The 19,370-nt window shown below is 41.1% G+C and overlaps 1 protein-coding gene across 1 annotated transcript; it reads left to right on the forward strand.

The window, feature by feature from the left end:
- The first annotated feature begins 1,241 nt into the window (after positions 1 to 1,241).
- On the forward strand, positions 1,242 to 17,512 carry ap3m2 (adaptor related protein complex 3 subunit mu 2). The gene is made up of 9 exons (XM_078250076.1): positions 1,242 to 1,345; positions 2,759 to 3,043; positions 3,147 to 3,318; positions 4,678 to 4,815; positions 5,622 to 5,707; positions 6,525 to 6,658; positions 10,659 to 10,866; positions 11,620 to 11,764; positions 14,195 to 17,512. Exons 2-9 carry the CDS (start codon positions 2,771 to 2,773, stop codon positions 14,293 to 14,295), a joined length of 1,257 nt encoding a protein of 418 aa, XP_078106202.1. The 5' UTR covers positions 1,242 to 1,345; positions 2,759 to 2,770; the 3' UTR covers positions 14,296 to 17,512.
- Positions 17,513 to 19,370: the final 1,858 nt, after the last annotated feature.

Consider the following 19,370-nt stretch of genomic DNA (forward strand, 5'->3'; position numbering starts at 1 on the left):
AGAAGGAAAACACAGATGATATACTACATATATCAAATATATAATGGAATATAAAGCAGTAAGGGGGCTTTCACATCAGGGAAGTCTCTCTGCATGTTCTGCAGTGTCAGTTTAGTTTGCTGTCACATTACTCGACCGCGTATTTGTGAATACAAATATCTGAAGTAAAGGTTCTGTCACAAAACTATGTTGTTGCGTATCACAGCACATCTTTAGGTGGCTATATGGAAATCCTGGAGATTTCTTAGTGGGTATACTGCGTATACCTGCGTATCACATAGACTACACCGCTGTCTGTGCTCTACTGTTCCACTCACATTTACTCTAAGGGTTGAACTTATTGACACTGAGAGGTAGGAAGTGGAACTGCACACTGTGAATTCTTAGCCATCTTATTCATTGTTCACCTCGTTTTCATTCCTCCGTGTATTCTGATTGTGAAGCTCATGCAACATACATATAGGTTGTAGTAAAGATGCTGTCACTATTTGCAACGTGTTTTTATATATATTCAACATACTGTGAAGTTAAAGAAAACAGTGGTTTCTACGGAATGTTTCGAAATATAATACTTTTTCAACAGGGAAAAGTTGTATAAATTGAATAGAACACAAGGCCCTTGTTTCATTTACATACTGTGTCTTTATATGTTGTCCTAATAGCATGCAGTTATATTTAAACGAAAGTGGTGAACAAGAAAAATGCTCTATATATGTTATTGTGTCGTGCAGAAATACCGGTAAGTATGACTCCAGCATCAGCACCCCATTGTGTTCTCTGTAATAATCATGTTTGCCTTTGTTAATTCACTTTGACATTGTTTGGGGGAAAAAATATAAAATTAGATTTGCTTTGTACATAACAAAGTACATAACATATATTAAAAATAGCAGCATGCAGACAAAATTTTTATTTTTTGGCGCTAAGCATTGCAGAATTATCCTCAGTGAAGTTTTATATGAACTATGTCCCTGTGCTGTATCTATTTGTATGAATGGAGAGGAAATCCACAAGATGAAATCTGATACTGGAAACAAAATGTCAGACAAGCTACATCTCAAGGCCAATCAGCGGGCTGTTTTACTGGTGTTTACTGTAGCTCTCCCTCCATGGTCCAATCAAAGCCATGTCACGAGCCAACAGCTTCCGTATTGTCGACCAATGATTCTATTAAGTAGGCGGGATTTTACAGTCTCCCCGGATTCTGATTGGTTTGCTGTACTCTCTATCCTTCCTCACACCAAGAGCTGCTCCACCTAACGGGAAGCAACGACGGCTGCTTAATCTTTCATTGGGGAAAAAGGGTGAAAGGCGAGACGAAACCGTAAAAAAAAAATTGTCTTCGGTAAGTCACTTGCAATTTATGAATGACTCAAGTTGCAAGTGGTAATTTTTCAGTCAGAACAGCATCGTTATTTTAAAGTATTTACATCCCCTGTACCGGGTGACAGGGCTTTTCCTGTCATGAGACTGTATGAGGCAGGAGGAGGGACTGATGTAGCATCTTGTGTGGAGACAGAGGCCTTCCACTGCTAAGCAATCAAAACAGCTAGCTAGCTAGCTAGCTAGTTACTTTGATAAATGTTTTATCGCAGTAATAATTAGACCTATGTGTAGCAGCAATGTATTCAGGTTCTTATGGCGCTGAGTTATATCCGGTACGAACTCGATAGCGTCGCCACATTAAATAATGAATATTCCGGTGTCATATTTCCCAGCCAGTTAACGCTAGCTAACTAAACAAGACAACTTAATGGTACTGCATCAAGTAAAATCCTGATAGGTAGTGGCCGTTTGTATAGAGACAGCGCTGCGCCAAACTTCTTTAAAAAAAAGAGACATTTAATGTACATCACTTTTAAATGAAGCCATTACACTTACAGTGGTTTTATGAATCCACAGGAGGCATTCATTCACGTGTTGCCGTGAAAAAGTGTATTATTATTACTATTACTATTTCATGTTGAAATCAGCGGTGGAGGTAGTATTCAGATCCTTTACTTAAGTAAAAGTACTAATAGCACACTGTAACAAATACTCTGTTACAAGTAAAATGTTACTTAAGTAAAGTATGTAAGTATCAGCAGGAAAATGTACTTAAAGTATTCAAAGTACTCAATGCAGAAAAATCCTCACATTTTAGAAACTGGAAATTATCAACAGTTGTGTCAATCAACTAAGGGTTTAATCTGCTAATCATTTCAGCTGTACTTGTAGGCCATTGTATTGTTGGGTAGTTTAATTATAATAAAACATATTTTATAAACTACATGTGTTATTGTGTGCAAAAATCTTTGTAAAGCAACTAGTAACTAAAGCTGTCAGATGAATGTAGTGGAGTAAAAAGTACAATATTTCTCTCTGAAATGTAGTGGAGTAGAAGTAGAAAGTGGCGTGAAAACAAAAGACAAGTAAAGCACAAGTACCTCAAATTTGTACTTGAGTCAATGTTCTCAGTTACATTCCACCACTGGTTGAAATTGTATTCTTTTGAGGGCTGTGGGTTTAATGTGTAGTGTGGAATAAATCCCTTATAGACTCAAAAAGAAAAAAAATGCCTTGTTCTTCAACAAATTAAACATTGAGCACACAGACCCATTCTCTGCTACTGAAGAAAGCACATTGTATGCCCAGCGTTTGTGTATTCATCCACCAAGAAATGTGTCATGTGAGAGGAGGATGGGCTGTCTTTTCAATAGTGGGCGTGGACTTAACTGTTTTTACTTAGTTTTTCTCCTTTTTCTCGTTACCCTCTCAGCCTCCAGCCAAAATGATCCACAGCCTGTTCCTAATCAACGCCTCAGGGGACATATTCCTGGAGAAGCACTGGAAGAGCGTGGTCAGCCGCTCTGTGTGTGACTACTTCTTTGAGGCACAGGAACGCGCCACCGAGCCGGAGAACGTCCCACCAGTTATACCCACACCGCATCACTACCTTATCAGTGTGCTCAGGCATCGCATCTACTTTGTTGCAGTCATCCAGAGTGAGGTGCCGCCGCTGTTTGTCATCGAGTTCCTGCACAGAGTCGTCGACACCTTCCAGGTTTCTGACTCCCGTAGCATTTTTCAGTTCACTTTAAGTTCAGTTCAAATGACTCATATCTGACTTTAAATACCCATATCCTGCCTGTGTTCTTTGTTCTCAGGACTATTTCGGAGTGTGTACAGAGGCTGCTATTAAGGACAATGTGGTAGTGGTCTATGAACTACTGGAGGAGATGCTGGACAACGGCTTTCCACTGGCCACAGAGTCCAACATCCTCAAAGAGCTCATTAAGCCTCCCACCATCCTCCGCACGATGGTCAACACCATCACAGGTACGACCCACGTACACGTTAGCCACACATTGACTATTTGGCAGGTGGAATGTAACTACATTTACTGAAGTACTGTATTGAGTACACATTTAAGGTACTTGTACTTTACTTGAGTCTTTTCTTGTCATGTCACTTTCTACTTCTACTCTGCTACATTTCAGAGGGAAATATAGTACTTTTTACTCCACTACATTAATCTGACAGCTTTAGTTACTTTACGAATTAAGATTTTTGCACACAAACACACATGTCGTTTATAAAATACGATGTTCTATTTTAAATTAACCTACCCAGTACAGAAAAATACTTGCAAAGAATCTCCTGCACACTGTTTAACTTGCAAAAAATATATAAAGTTTAATAGTAGGCAACGTTTGCCAGACCCGTTTCTTTGCAAATGAAACTACCCAACAATATAACGGCCTACAAGTTAATCCTTTCCATAATGTTGTAAGACACTTAGAATATGAATCTGAGGCTGTCAGTGGCAAAACAAGCACTTTTGTGAAGGTAAATACAAGCTGGACAATTGCACGATTAACTTACAATGTAGCTTGTTTCGCCGCTGCCGACTGTAGTGATCTCCAGCGCAAAATGAACCTAGGGGTTAATAACACATGGGTACTGAGTTGACCGTTCTCTGGGATATGTTTTCATGCTAATCGAATGTGTCTCTAGCTTGAAACAAGCTAGCACAAACCGGTGTTTAGCTGCTAACGCTAGCTTTCGGGGCAGAGGGTAAATCTCTATTTCTACACCACTAACGAGGCTCAAAATATCACCACACTTCCACGGTAGCATAATGAGGGTCCCTACATGTAAACCTAAGCATTGAGAACTTTGTAAGTGTACAGACAGTTTATTACAAAGATAGATTATAAAGACAGCAGCGTTAATGTTTACATGCGGGCGCCATGAGCCTTGTTAGTGGTGTAGAAATAGTGATTTACCCTCTGCCCCAAAAGCTGGCGTTAGCAGCTAAACTCCGGTTGGCGGTAGCTTGTTGCAAGCTAGAGACACATTCGAGTAGCATGAAAACATATCACAGAGAACGTCGACTAGGAACACATGTGTTATTAACCCCTAGGTTCATTTTGCGCCAGAATTGTCCTTTAATACTGGACCAATGTCAAAGATTGTTGTTCCCATCAGTCATTTAGACACAAAAACAGGAAAATAGGGTTTAAAAAAAAAAAAAAACCTTTAAGATAAGGTGACAGATCTACCAAATGACTGTAACACTATAGAGTCAGTATCAACCAGGAGTCTTGTGTATTATGGCAGGAGCTATTACAACAACTGATTTGCGTGCACTGTGTAAATGGGCTCTGTGACTTTTGGTTAATGTCGGTTTTCCAGGCAGCACCAACGTTGGTGAACAGCTCCCTACAGGCCAGCTGTCAGTGGTGCCATGGCGACGCACCGGAGTCAAATACACCAACAACGAGGCCTATTTTGACGTGGTGGAGGAGATCGATGCTATCATCGATAAATCAGGTATTTCTGTGAACAGCCTGCTGGTCAAACTTATCATTGCTCCATTATTTAGCCATGACTACATTTCTGGTAAGGTTCCACAGATCACTTAATGGAGAAATGTAATCTTTCCAATAAAAAAAGAAGTTTATAACTAGAAATAGAGCCTGATAAATTATAAAGTATTGCAAGATATGTACTGTACTGTAATGTCATTTCATTATATTACTATACGTTAGTTTGCATTTACACTTTTTGTTTGGGAGAAGCCCTACAGTTTGATTATTGTTGGAGTTTGTCGAGAAAATGGTCCGATTAAAAAATAATGGACAATAGCATAAAATGTCGGCTATGAGCAGCGTTACTCAAGCTTACTACTTAGTTTACTTCAAACTGATTTGGTTGTTAATTCACACTACTGGTCAAAAGTTTGGGGTCACTTAGAAATTTCCATTCCACTCCATTACAGACAGAATACCAGCTGAGATCAGTTACATTGTTTTTTTAATCAGGGCAGCAGTTTTCAGATGACATTATGTGCTTACATATTTGCAAAATGGTTCTCCAATGTTTTCTCAGTTAGCCTTTTAAAATGATATCAGATTAGTAAACAGAATGAGCCTTTGGAACGTTGGATAAATGGTTGCTGATAATGGGCAATGTAGATATTGCATTAAAGATCAGCCACCCACTCAGATCAGCTGGTATTCTGTCTGTAATGGAGTGGAATGGACATTTCTAAGTGACCCCAAACTTTTGACCGGTAGTGTATATGTTTTTATGCTTTCTGTCAATGTCTCGCATCAACCTCCAACCCTCCTCCTCAGGCTCCACTATTACAGCAGAAATCCAGGGAGTCATTGATGCCTGTGTAAAACTGACAGGCATGCCCGACCTCACTCTCTCTTTCATGGTGAGTCTCCTCTTTTCCAGAGTTCTACGCCTCTTGTGTAATTTCAACAAATGCGCAACTCTCAACTCTTTTTATGTACTCCGTGGATCCACACTATGATAGTAATAATAATGCATTTTATTTATATATATATATCTCAGACTCACATACTTACATTTACATTTTGTAAATACATAATTGCAAGTCAAATCTAGAGAGTATTAAAGGAAAAATCTGGCGCAAAATGAACCTAGGGGTTAATAACGTGTACCGAGTCGACCGTTCTCTGGGATATGTTTTCATGCTAATTGAATGTGACCAGGTTTAGAGCAAACCGCTAATTGGCTTGTAACGCTAGTAGTCGGGGCACTGGTAAAGTAAAAAGAAATGGCTATTTCTACACCACTAACAAGGCTCAAAATAGCACCACACTAGCACCACGGTAGCATAATGAGGGTCCCTACATGAAACGGGAGCATTGAGAACTTTGTAGGTGTACAGACTCGGTACACATGTTATTAACCCCTAGGTTCATTTTGTGCCGGATTTCTCCTTTAAATGTATAGCTGGGATGAGTACTATACATTCTCAAAGAGGTAAAGAGCCCCCGCAGGACTCCACTGATATCTTTTTCTATCATGTTATTATAATCCTTTTTTTGCTTTTCTCCAAAATGCTTTGGAAAGGGTTTGACTTTGCACAAGACGTCAACATTGTTCAAACAGTTGGAAATACAAAAGCCATCAGCAAAAGCAATTAAATGATCTTTGCAGTATGAGTTTGCACATTTAATGTACGTGCCCCCAAACCAACCTGGCCCACCGCCTCTCTTTCCCAGAATCCTCGGCTGCTGGATGATGTCAGCTTCCACCCGTGTGTTCGGTTCAAGCGCTGGGAAGCTGAGCGGATCCTCTCCTTCATCCCCCCCGATGGAAACTTCCGGTTGCTCTCCTACCACGTCAGCTCTCAGAAGTCAGTGTTTTTCCGTTCACTTCATCTGTTCGTGCCACTTTATGGCAAAGGCATGACGTTGAAGCACCTCAGCATATTCTCTATGTTTTTGTTTTTTTCAATAGATGCCAATATACAGTATGTGTTCTGTCTGAAGGATATTATCCCAAGCAGTGTACTAATTCAACGACAAGGATACTTCAACAATAACTACGTTCTTTGAAAACGTAAATCCCGCTACCATAAGTCATGATCAGAAAAACAAATTGGATGAACCAGTGCAGCTCAGGGAGGTAACCAATTCCAAAGAGAAGATGCAGAGTGGAAAGGCCTCCGGTTTTCTAGGTAATTCTCTTCCAAATTAGCACCCCTTCCCCTTGAAATGTTTGCGTATACGCTGAAACAAGGGACCTTCCCTCAAACCCTTACTGAAGCATCCATTAAGCTTTTACGTAAGCCTGTGGACCCTAAAGACCCAGTGGAATGTAGTCCACACAGGCCTATCTCACTCTTAGGCCGGCTTCACACTGGCTGCGTGGCGTGAGCGTGGCATTTCTGTTGCGTGGCGGCTGCGTGGATTTTTCTGTCTTTTCACACCAGAAACGTGTCTGACGCGGCGCTGCTGCTGCTAGCCTTGTCTCTACACATGTATGTTTCCCATTGATAAAATGCACTCAAGCAGTAGTATACTTCATGTTCAACATAAATATATACTGATTTAATTAGCAAAGACAACGTCGGCAGTATTGACGGCAAAATAGGCTACAGGTGCAGTATTTGAAAATCGATAATTATTATTATATATATTTTTTTAAATTACATTTATGTCAAAACCTAGAGACTTTCAAACATCAAAATGTCATTTATTAATATGTATGCATGGCGTCGGTTCTATTTCTAGCATGCACGTGTTTTCGGCGCGGCTGAGACGCGCGTGTCACGCAGGCAGTTTGAAGCCAGCCTTAAACTCCGAAGTTAAAATCTTAGCAAAGCTTATTGCTTCCAGATTGGACAATATCATGACATCGGAAGTCGTAGGTTCGCTTGCTATACTCCTTCCCTTAAACTGCACTGATTAAGAACAAACTATGTTCACAGTTTTTCCAGCTTTTTATTTATTTTTTTAGTTTATTAAATTAAACCTATCTAAGCAACGTGACATCATGACTTCGCGTAAACATACACGCCACTTTCTATCTGTACACATTTTGAGCTATCCGCATGTATGGCTACGCCGTATTGACAATGAGGACATACGTCACGGTAGCTTGCTGTCACGTGACGATTTGGGAGGTGTCTGAGCCCACCCACCATTTTGGGATCCTACGCTATCGGTATGGCAGGGGCAGCAGTGTAACGCGGGTTAGGAAAAGAAGAAAGGGGTTGGGTTTAGGAAAAGAACAAAGCGACGGTTGAGTTTAGGAAACGTGACACGCGGGACACGATCCCCGCTCTCCTGGGTGAAAGTCCTGTGTTTGACCCATCCACCACCCCGACTCCCTTTCATACTACTCACTACGGCGTAAATTCACACGCAATCGCAAGGTAATGTAAGTCAATGGTGGCCAAACGGCGTTGATAAACACGCTAAAAAGCGAGTATGCGTCTTGATAACACGCCCAGAATGGCATACGAATTGGCGTGTCATACATACGCCACTTCATGAGATCAGTCTGATCAAAGAGTGAAAGTTTCCACGGTCAATAACCTTGTCCTACAGATAGGGGGTGAAGCTTTCCCCTTTGTCTACATCTGGTTTAAATACCTAGGCATTAATATTATTCGAACCGTTTCTGGCCTGAAAGATAATAATTTCACACCGTTGATTGGCAGAATAAAACGTGACTTCCAGAAGATGGAGCGCCCTTCATTTGTCCCTGGCAGGTAGAATCAGCTGCTTAGAAATGAACATTTTACCAAGGTTTTTATATTTGTTTCAATGCTTACCTGTTTCACTACTTGAAGTCCTTTTTTAAATCTGTAGACAAGCTGATCGCGTCCTCATGGGAAGGCAAACATCCCAGAATACACATACGTGGTACGATTGCATGTGAGGAATAACAATGGATTGAACTTCTTCAACGACACAAGGCGCAGAGCGGGGATCAGGCCTTCCAAACCTCCAGGATTACTATTGGGCTGCAAACATCTATACGATCGTCCACTGGTTTCACTCTCCAAATGTAGACTGGTGTCAGTCGGGAACCAAATTCCTGCAGTCCCAGCTGAGCTACCCCTTCTTTCCATGACAATACACCACCTGCCCTTCTGTATCTTCTACTAAAAAATATTGTCTCAATATAGACAAAACTTCCATCCAACGGATCCCATTCCATCCCAGGCCCATTATTACATTATTATTATTATTATTATTATTATTATATATAACAATCATTCCTTACTCCGTACTAAACTGGACTCCACCTTTCCACACTGGAAAATGCTGGGCCTTCAAAAGTTCAGTGACTTATTTATCGATGGAACCTTCACAGATTGTAGTGCCCTTTCTTATAAGTTTGTAGCCTGGCTCCGCCCTCCTACATCATTTTCATTTTCCTTCAGTACTCCGTCTGGGTTTGCGGTATATTCGCGGGTTTTTGTCCGGCCAAATCTTTACCGGTCCAATCAGCGAACAGAGGGAGTGGCTGAGAACGATGATGTTGAGGTTCGGTAACCTTCGGTGAGTCCCGTAATGGCAGCGGAGAAAGATGCAAGCGAAGCCATTCGGTCCGTTGTGGCAACGCTGCCGAATATCCAGAAGTTAAAGCCCGAGCAAGAACAAACATTAGCGATTGGTTCTGGCAGATCCAGAGTGGCTCTGGGCAGATCCAGAAGTTTTAAACTTCAACAGAGTACCCTCCTTCAAGGAAGTTAACACTTGTCAATGGAGAGAGGCCAGACTCTCTGTACAAATGAAATGTACCAGAGTCTGGTAGGACCAGGCTAATAAGTTTAAGCTACCGCATCAAAACTATTTTGCCATTTCCAGATCCGGGAATTTGTTCGAAAACTGAACCCAATGTTTTCACAATTGCAGCCAAAGACAGGGTTGGATACCATTTTGCAATTTCCACATATCCAAAAGGGTCTAATGTCCATACCTGCTTGATATCATTATGTCACCTAGAAATACGTCACTGGATAAAATTCAGGCAAATTTGGCAGAAGAACTAGGGTTTGAGATACCTGAGGAGAGCTGGGACGGTGCCCTGGATATTTTTGCCATGTAAGGCAAGGCAGCTTTATTTGTATAGCACATTTCAGCAACAAGGCAATTCAAAGTAGGGCTGGGCGATATGGAGAAAATCAAATATCACAATATTTTTGACCAAATACCTCGATATCGATACAGCAATGATATTGTAGTGTTGACTAATGGTGCTTTCACAAAATATTTACATAATGAGGTTTTTGATAAATAATCATACGATACGATATACAAAATCTAAGACGATATCTAGTCTCATATCACGATATTGATATAATATCGATATATTGCCCAGCTCTAATTCAAAGTGCTTTACGTAAAACAAAGAGCTGTTCAAAACAATTAAAAAATATAAAAAGAGATAAAATACAAGAATAAAAGTTACAGTGCAGTATAAGAAATGAACAATTATTTAAAGAAAGGCAGCATCAAAAAGAAAGGTCTTCAGCTTTGATTTAGAAGAACTGAGAGTTGCTTCGGACCTGCAGTTTTCTGGGAGTTTGTAGTGATGCATGTTGCTTTAACCTCAATTCTCCTTTATCCATTCAGCGTGGGTATGGATGGGAAACTTGATGTGAGGGAGGGGGTAAAAAAAGGAAAGACAAAACATCTGTCTATATTGTTCTGCGGTGGGGGGGAAAAAAGTTGTTACGGGCATTGTTGCCTAAAACCTAAGTTTATAAACTCAGGTTTTGGCCAATGGAGAATTATATCAAAAGAAGAATTCAGTAACAAAATGTACACAAAGAAAATGATTCCACTGGCTCGTATGACTCTTGATTCCTGTTGTTCGTTGGCCTGCTTCTTCTACAGCCTGGTGGCGATCCCAGTGTACATCAAGCACAACATCACCTTCCGAGAGGGAAGCTCCCAGGGACGTTTTGACTTGACTCTGGGACCCAAACAGACCATGGGCAAGGCCGTGGAGTCGGTCCTAGTCAGCAGCCAGCTGCCCCGCGGCGTCCTGAACGCCAACCTCAACCCCTCCCAGGGAACATACACCTTTGACCCAGTCACAAAGGTACTTTAGAAACAGTGTATTTGCGTGTTTATACACCTTAAAGTGCTCATATTATGCTTTTTGGCTTTTTTCCTTTCCTTTATTGTGTTAAATATCTTTTTTGTGCACGTTATAGGTTTACAAAGTGAAAAAGCCCAAAGTCCACCCCAAAGGGACTTACCATCTCCAACAGAAAACACTGTTCACCAACTGCTCCAAACAGCTCTGTTGTAGTCCAGCCTTTACTTCAGAGACAAACGTGGTCACTTTGTAACACACGTTATAATGCTCGCCTAGCTGCTAGCATGGCACGCCCTCATACTCTGCTTCTGACTGGCTAGTAGTCCTTACCTAGCTACTGAGCATGTGCGAGTCCCAGCAAAGATGGAACAGAAGTGCGACGTCTCACTCTATAGCTAAAACAGAGAGCTCAACACACAGGGTGAAAAGAGGAGCTGCAGCAATGTGCAGTACAACAAATATATGGTGTTTTTTGAAAATGAAACCATGTAAACCTAGTCTGATATAACCTCTAAATACAATTATGAACCTGAAAATGAGCATAATATGAGTACTTTAAAGTAAGAAGGAGGGAAGTATGCATGAAATAGATTGTGAAGAGGTCTCGAAAAGCCTAAATTCTGTTAGTTTACACCAACCCTCTCTAGGATCAAAGAGGCCACCATTTGTTTTGGTGTGACCTTTTTTTTCCCCCCAAGTGGCAGTGATCTCATATTGCCATCTTAATGTTGTGTTGTTGTTTTTTTTGGCTAGATGTTGAGCTGGGATGTTGGCAAGATCAACCCACAGAAGCTTCCCAGCCTGAAAGGCACCATGAGCCTGCAGGCCGGGGCCTCCAAACCTGACGAGAACCCCACCATCAACATCCAGTTAAAGATCCAACAGATGGCCATCTCAGGTACACACACACACACACACACACACACACACACACACACACACACACACACACACACACACACACACACACACACATCCTCACGCAGTCATGCGTCATTCCAGGAATTCCTTCATTTCTAGTTTTTCATTATTGAGATTCTCGGTAAAACAACACCTAGCTTACGTTCCACACTAAACTCTCCCAGGCTGTTTTAGTAAAATGGATCCATATTTTAATCATTAACTAATGACTAATAACTAATAATTTCCACTCTATATTTTGCATTGAGAATAATTTGCCCTCAACCCCCACACATTTGAGAGAAGCTTTCCGTCACATAGCCTGCTCAGCTGATAAACCACCTGACCGTCCCATTCTGTGAGCACAGTGACACACTGGCCACTAGATGGTGCCACATGCAATAAATACACCACCTCCCATGACTGTACTCTATAAGTACATGTTGATACACAGAAGTAGAGCTGCACAATTAATCGCAATTTTAAAGAAATTGCAATATGGACTACTGCAATATCCAAATCGCAGGGGGGGGGGGGCGCAATGTTTGTTAAAGGCATAACGTGTCAAACACTTCTGAATTAAGTATTGTGGTGCTCCAGCCTATAAATTGTATCCTACAGACTAAACTAACTTTTTTTTTTTTTTTTTTAACAGATCCTTGAAAAAAAATCACATTATAATCATTGAAATTTTTAAAGATTTTAATATTTTCTTGGAAAATAAGAATAATGATACAGAAATAAAATTCCCTCCAATATCGTGGGTCACATCGCAATCGTAATATCAGTCAAAATAATCGCAATTAGATATTTTCCTCACATCGTGCAGCCCTACACAGAAGTACTCATTTTATTCATTGTTGTTAACTGAATGTATTCACATGTATTATTATATGGTCTCTGCTTTCATGTTAATCTTCATAGAGTGATGTGACTTAGTTAGCATAGACATACTTTCTAGCATTTTATTATTCTATACAGGATTTCAGGTAATATTCAAAGCAATATTGCTTAAAGTGCATTTCTAAGAATGAGTTAGTTCATTTCACAACACAGAAGGCAGTATGACTACTAGCATGCATTTAGTATATAGTTTTCTGTGTTTTCTTTTAAAAACTACAATTTATGTGATTAGCCCCAGTTTGTGCCCTTTCATGTGTTGTCATTGAATTTGAGTCCCAGTGCTAATCGTCGTATTTTTCAACAAATGCAAAGACTCTTCGTCACTCTTCATTTAGATGGAAAAAGATTCCATCCCCATCATAACAAAATCAGATTTCAAACTTGTTTCCCAATATGAAATGTATTTTCTAATCCAGGTAGCATGAAATGACTTGTACTGTATGTCCGCGCACAAGCAAAATATTTCCGGCTTGTTCACGTTGTACAAATTGAGCACGGGCTACTTTCTTTGTTTTGGGATTTTGAAACGCGTTGAAATCTTTTGTTATCGTGCAGTAGAAGATTTTCATCAGAAGGTTAAAAGAGCCATTAAGGATTTTGGAAATAACTTTAGAACCGTCTTAAGTGTTAAACAACCCTCTGGGTTTTTTTCATATTTCACCAGGTACACCGGCCCTGACACACCAACCCGACGGCTGACTGTCGGCAGAAAAGGCCGTCGGACTGATCAGTCAGCTCCCCGAGGTCCAAAAAGTGCCTCGGAACACACCGAAGCGACGCCGACTTGAGCGAACGTTCTGTGCGCGCGCGTACGTAATGCAAAAAATGAAAACCGGAAATGACGAACGCGTCACGTGGGTAATAATGGCGGCTTGTTCGAAATACGATCTCGAATTTTACAAAAATAGTTCACTGAAACGTGTTTCTGAAAACATTTTAAGAGAGAAATAGGCCGTCTTCATTTCAGATTGGCAAAGGTCAGTTTAAACGATTTTCGTCAGATTTTGAGAGGCGTTCGTCATTCATCCCGCTCGCCATTTCCGGGTTAGCACTCCACCAATCTGATTGGTCATGGAGTCCGACTGCCCGCCCTCCGACCCAGCAAGTCAGGTCGGCCAAAATGAAGGCCGACGGCCCCTCCGACTGACGACGGCACGGAACACACCGAACAGACTCGAGTCACTGACCTCGCCAGACTGTCCGACGGCCGATTATCGGGTTGGTGTGTCAGCGCCTTATCTTTTTAGGACAAACGGGATGCTTTGCGCTTTAATGGTAATACTGAGCTGAGAGTGAGGCGGTGTAGAAACCTAATGCTGACGTCTCTGTAGTTGTCATAGCCTAATCAAATCTGTATGGAAGGTCCGTGAATCAGCCGCACACCATCCTCCAAAAATTCAAGCCAGATTTGTTTTCGGTGTTGTACCAGTGTTTGCTCTTGTCCAGTGACACAAGTGACACATCAGACTTGTTTGTATTGAGAAATTTAAATTGAAAGAAAAACTGTATTTTTGTCCTGCAACAGGGCTGAAGGTGAATCGACTGGACATGTACGGTGAGAAGTATAAACCTTTCAAAGGCATCAAATACATGACGAAGGCTGGCAAGTTCCAGGTGCGGACATAAAGACTACTGCTCTGTGACGACTGGACCAAACCACCATGACACTGAGGGCTGCTGTGATGGGGGAAGAAGGGGGGGAGTTGGTACATTCCCTGTGTACAGTATATGCATTTCAGGATTTAACAAATTGGAGGCTCCATGTAGCAGTTAAGAATGGACCATTGCACATAAAATACCCTCTGTTGTAAGTAAAAGCGTCAAATGTCCAGCAACCTGGTCAGAGCTTTGAGTCTGAAGAGTTTGAAGCAAGCGTAATAATGGTGCGTTCCATTTGAAGTCGGAATTTCCAAGTTTCAAGTCGGAAATTTCAACCGTAACGTCCCCCTGAAGTCGGATTTCCAAGTAGGAGAACCTCCCAGTACCCCGACCTCAAAATCCATCTGTGCATCAACAGTAGTGAAAGTAGTAGTAATATACAGTTAATTAGCTCTTCTGTCTTATATGTAACTCACTAAATCAGTCGTACACACAGTAGGCTACTGTCCACCTTCTATCTGTGGACATGATGTCTCGTTTTACTGGAACACAGCTCTGACTTCCGAGGTAAATGGAACGCACCATAAAGCATTTCCATCTCAGTCCAAGCTGAACCGAGGCCCAACCCAACCCAACCCATCTCAATTGATATTTCTCTTTGGATGTACTGCTGACAGCATTTTTCACCGATCATTCAGTCTCAATATTCAGCCCAAACCAAACCCAAGCAGCTACGTGAGAAGTTTGTGCAAGTTTATGTTAATGCGGGCTTCATCAAGTTGAAACATTTCAAACCAACAAGAGGCCCCATTCTGATGCTGCAGAGCTTCAGCCGTCTGTCCTCCACCTTTTTCACACAGTAATTGATTGTCCATGGCATGTTTGTCATCCAAGCAAGATACTGTGTATTAGATATTGGAACAATGGTATATCAAAAAAGAGCTTCCCCTATGATAAACTGAGATTGCATGAGCTGTATAGTGTGGCAGAAGTTCCGTGTTTTCCCATGTCAAAGGACCTCTGTAAGATAAACAACAGAGTTAGTACACCAAACTGAGTCAAGGAACTAGTGGCAGTTGATCAGGTGGATATGCTGTAACAGCCTATACACTACTGTACGTTTATTTTAATCAGTAAGACAGTTAAGCCTCTATTCTAGAAAACCTAAATTAAAGCGTGAATTATCTTTTTTTTTCACAAAACCTGCTCCTCAATTTTAACGAACACGATTCTACATTACTTTTCTCGAATCTTTATTAAAGTGCTCATATTATGCTTTTTTGGCTTTTTTTCCCTTTCCTTTATTGTGTTATATATCTTTTTTGTGACTATTATAGGTTTAAAAAGTGAAAAATCCCAAAGTCCACCCCAAAGGGACTTACCATCTCCAACAGAAAACACTGTTCACAAACTGCTCCAAACAGCTCTGTTGTAGTCCAGCCTTTACTTCAGAGACAAACGTGGTCACTTTGGAACACACGTTATAATGCTCGCCTAGCTGCTAGCGTGGCACGCCCTCATACTCTGCTTCTGACTGGCTAGTAGTCCTTACCTAGGTACCGTCAGGGCACGCCCTCATACTCTGCTTCTGACTGGCTAGTAGTCCTTACCTAGGTACCGTCAGGGCACGCCCTCATACTCTGCTTCTGACTGGCTAGTAGTCCTTACCTAGGTACTGTCAGGGCACGCCCTCATACTCTGCTTCTGACTGGCTAGTAGTCCTTACCTAGTGAGCATATGTGACTCCCAACAAAGATGGAACAGAAGTGCGACGCCTCACTCTGTAGCTAAAACAGAGAGCTCAACACACAGGGTGAAAAGAGGAGCTGCAGCAATATGCAGTACAACAAAAATATGGTGTTTTTTTATTAAACCACGTAAACCTATTCTGATATAACCTCTAAATACAATTATGAACCTGAAAATGAGCATAATATGAGCACTTTAAATTATTCATTGCAACCTACCAATGAAAATTGATATCACTGTATTTGTTATCGCCCTTCTGCCTCTCCTTTCTAGTTTTTCTGGTTTCTTTTCAAGCATTCCTCTGTTTGCCTTCCTGTTTGTTCTGTTATTGTGCTCCTCTTCTCCTCGTTGCAATAATTTGATGATTTTGCCTGCAGCACCGGAGTCAGCACGCTGACATATAAGAATGTGACACTGGAGCCGTCCTCAATCATGCACTTTCACATCTGCTGGTACTAACTTTTCCTTTTAATGCAAGCGAGATGGATGGAGAGTGTTTGAGCTATTTATTACCATGAAGGTTTCTGGGAGAATTTCAGGTACATGTTCACCTGTTTTATTCTACTTTAACTATTATTTATTAAACAAAACAAGAGGATCCATTTGCTTAAGTAATGGCTTAAGCAGTGTTTCATTACATTCATAAAAAGCTTTAACTCTGCAGGAGTTTGTCATTTAACCATATTATGACCCAACAGTATCAGTTTTTGTTCTCAACATATAGAAACATGTGGCCATGAATAATATTTTTGATCGTATCAATTTAGTGCTTAACACTGTGTGGTCTAAATTATCCAAAAAGATGTCCTCAATGCATCACAATGTGCAGCTTAATATCTATTTTAAAGGAACACGCCGACTTACTGGGACTTTGTCTTATTCACCGTATCCCCCAGAGTTAGATAAGTCCATACATACCCTTCTCATCTCCGTGCGTGTTATAGCTCTGTCTGACGCACCCACAGCTAGCCTAGCTTAGCACAGATCCTGGAGGTAACCGGCTCCAACTAGCCTACTGCTCCCAATAAGTGACAAAATAACGCCAACATGTTCCTATTTACATGTTGTGATTTGTATAGTCACAGCGTGTACAAATAACAAGGTCACATGAGACACAGCCATCTTCTAACCATATACATACTGGGAACTATATTCTCAGAAAGGCGAAGCACTGCTACTTCTGCTACTTGGGCGGAGTGATTTGCTTGCAGCACCTGAGAAGCCCCGTGGTGAGGAGCAGAGAGTAGCAGTGCTTCGCCTTCTATAAGACAAAGTCCCAATAAGTCGGCGTGTTCCTTTAACAACTCAAGATGAACAAAATATTAAACTATGTATTGTGGTATGATGGCCCGGTACCTCAGAAGACATTTAACGTCAGAAGACATGTTTAAGGTTTGCATTTTGTGTTTACAGCATTTTTTTGTTTGTGTGTTTGTTAAACAGCCTCCAATGGAGTGTTACAATGGTGTAAAAATAAAGATTTGATGTGTTATAACTGTGTCATAACCTAATTATTAAATGTGTATTATACTGTAAAGTTAAATATTGTGTTACCAGTGATAAGGGAAATTATTACTTCTTTTCATTTCAGTTCTTAATGTTTAAATGGATTTTGATGCGACATTGTTTAAGAATAGTCATAACATATTTAAATGTATTGTTTGCAGTTTTTTAGGCATAGACTGATGTAATGTTGTGATCCTATTGCTATGGAATGTGTTAGTACTTTCTGTAAATGTACGTGGAGTCATAGTGAGATACTACAACGCAACGTTTTCATGACAAAGAACTACAAACAGCGGGCTACAAACCTCAGATAACCTTGTGGTTTGGAAACCCCCAGCTAAAAAATGTTATTTAATACAACATCATCAAACTGTGTGGCCATAACTGTGAGGGTGGAACCACAAAAGATATTTCTTTTTCGTTCTGACTCCGTACGTCATATACAGTAAATTGCAACAGGTGCAGTTCTCCATTGAAGCAGCATCAAATGTTATTATGCATAGACTCCTTGGGGTTCCTGCATCTGATTAGATTTGCCACCATAACTTACAAAGCTGCTTATATGCAGTAGTGTGAGAACAAAATGGAGCTATGGCTGATGACTGGCAAGCTACTGTTTGGTCAGTGGAATTACAATTTAATGACGGCCAACTTGGAGGGAAGACTACTATTAAATACTCTGTGATGGCATGATTTTCAGATTGTCATCCCCTTCAGTCTTTCCTAGGTCCTCACTCTCAGGTACATTCATAATATGAATAAAAAAAAGGAAATTGATTTTGTATTCAAGCAGAGGTATGATGGAGTGCCCATTCCCAACCATATACAAACTTTTGTTAGTAATGGTTGTAATATTTTTAATTTATATTTTTAATGATCATGACTGAAGGTTGGTCACAAATTAATAGAACTGGTTTCTATGGCTTGTTCTTCACTATGTAATGTACACAGGTACTGTCCATCCATTTGTCATCCTTTTCACTACCTCCCTATCCTCCAGAACTCCCTTTCTGCAGCTGAGGATGGTGTGGAGCATAAGACTTGGGATAAAAGGCAGCTGAGCTACCTGAGCTCTGTCAGCGGGGGCCACTGCTCCCTTTCATCTGAACAGACCAACCCAATTTAGTGCAGGAGCGAGGCAGGGCTTCTTCAGACCTGAAAGGTCCTGATCCTCGTTCCCCTCATGATGTCACAACAATATGGCTCAAAACCCCTGCATGACATCACAGGAATCTGATTATAAACCGCTCTTTGACATTTAAACTATCAGCTCAAATGTCACACCAACATCCTAAGGGCAGTTTCAAATCATCATATGACCTCAAAAATTCCACTTAAACTCAGAATCACATGGGCCAGTTTTAAGCCCCACATCCCCATTGTATGACGTCCCCCCCCCCTCCCACACCCCCATACCCCCACCCCTTGCTCCAGCTGGCAGGACTCCACTCCATAATTTACTGATTACTTTTTATCCCTCCAAAAAACACAATCTCTCTCTCTCTCTCTCTCTCACACACACTCACTCACTCACTCACTCTCTCTCTCTCTCTCACTCACTCTCACTCTCTCTCTCTCTCTCTCTGTCTCTCTCTCTCACTCTCTCTCTCTCTCTCTCTCTCTCTCTCTCTCTCTCTCTCTCTCTCTCTCTCTCTCTCTCTCTCTCTCTCTCTCTCTCTCTCTCTCTCACTCACTCACTCACTCACTCACTCTCTCTCTCTCCACCTCAGCACCGTCGACCAGACATAGCGGCAGAGTTCTGTCATTAGGCTACAACTTTTTACCCCCTCTGTCCTTTTGTGCACGAGTATTTTCATATGTGGAAAAGTTTTTGTTGCCGCATTTTT

Source organism: Sander vitreus, chromosome 5 (assembly GCF_031162955.1).
Source record: "Sander vitreus isolate 19-12246 chromosome 5, sanVit1, whole genome shotgun sequence".
Classification (NCBI taxonomy): domain Eukaryota; kingdom Metazoa; phylum Chordata; class Actinopteri; order Perciformes; family Percidae; genus Sander; species Sander vitreus.

Bases quoted from the DNA above. Each gene is read 5' to 3' on its own strand.
- ap3m2 (XM_078250076.1), top strand. From the start codon at position 2,771: ATGATCCACAGCCTGTTCCTAATCAACGCCTCAGGGGACATATTCCTG. The intron at 4,816-5,621 runs GTATTTCTGTGA...CCTCCTCCTCAG, and splicing joins TGCTATCATCGATAAATCAG to GCTCCACTATTACAGCAGAA. The intron at 5,708-6,524 runs GTGAGTCTCCTC...TCTCTTTCCCAG, and splicing joins ACCTCACTCTCTCTTTCATG to AATCCTCGGCTGCTGGATGA.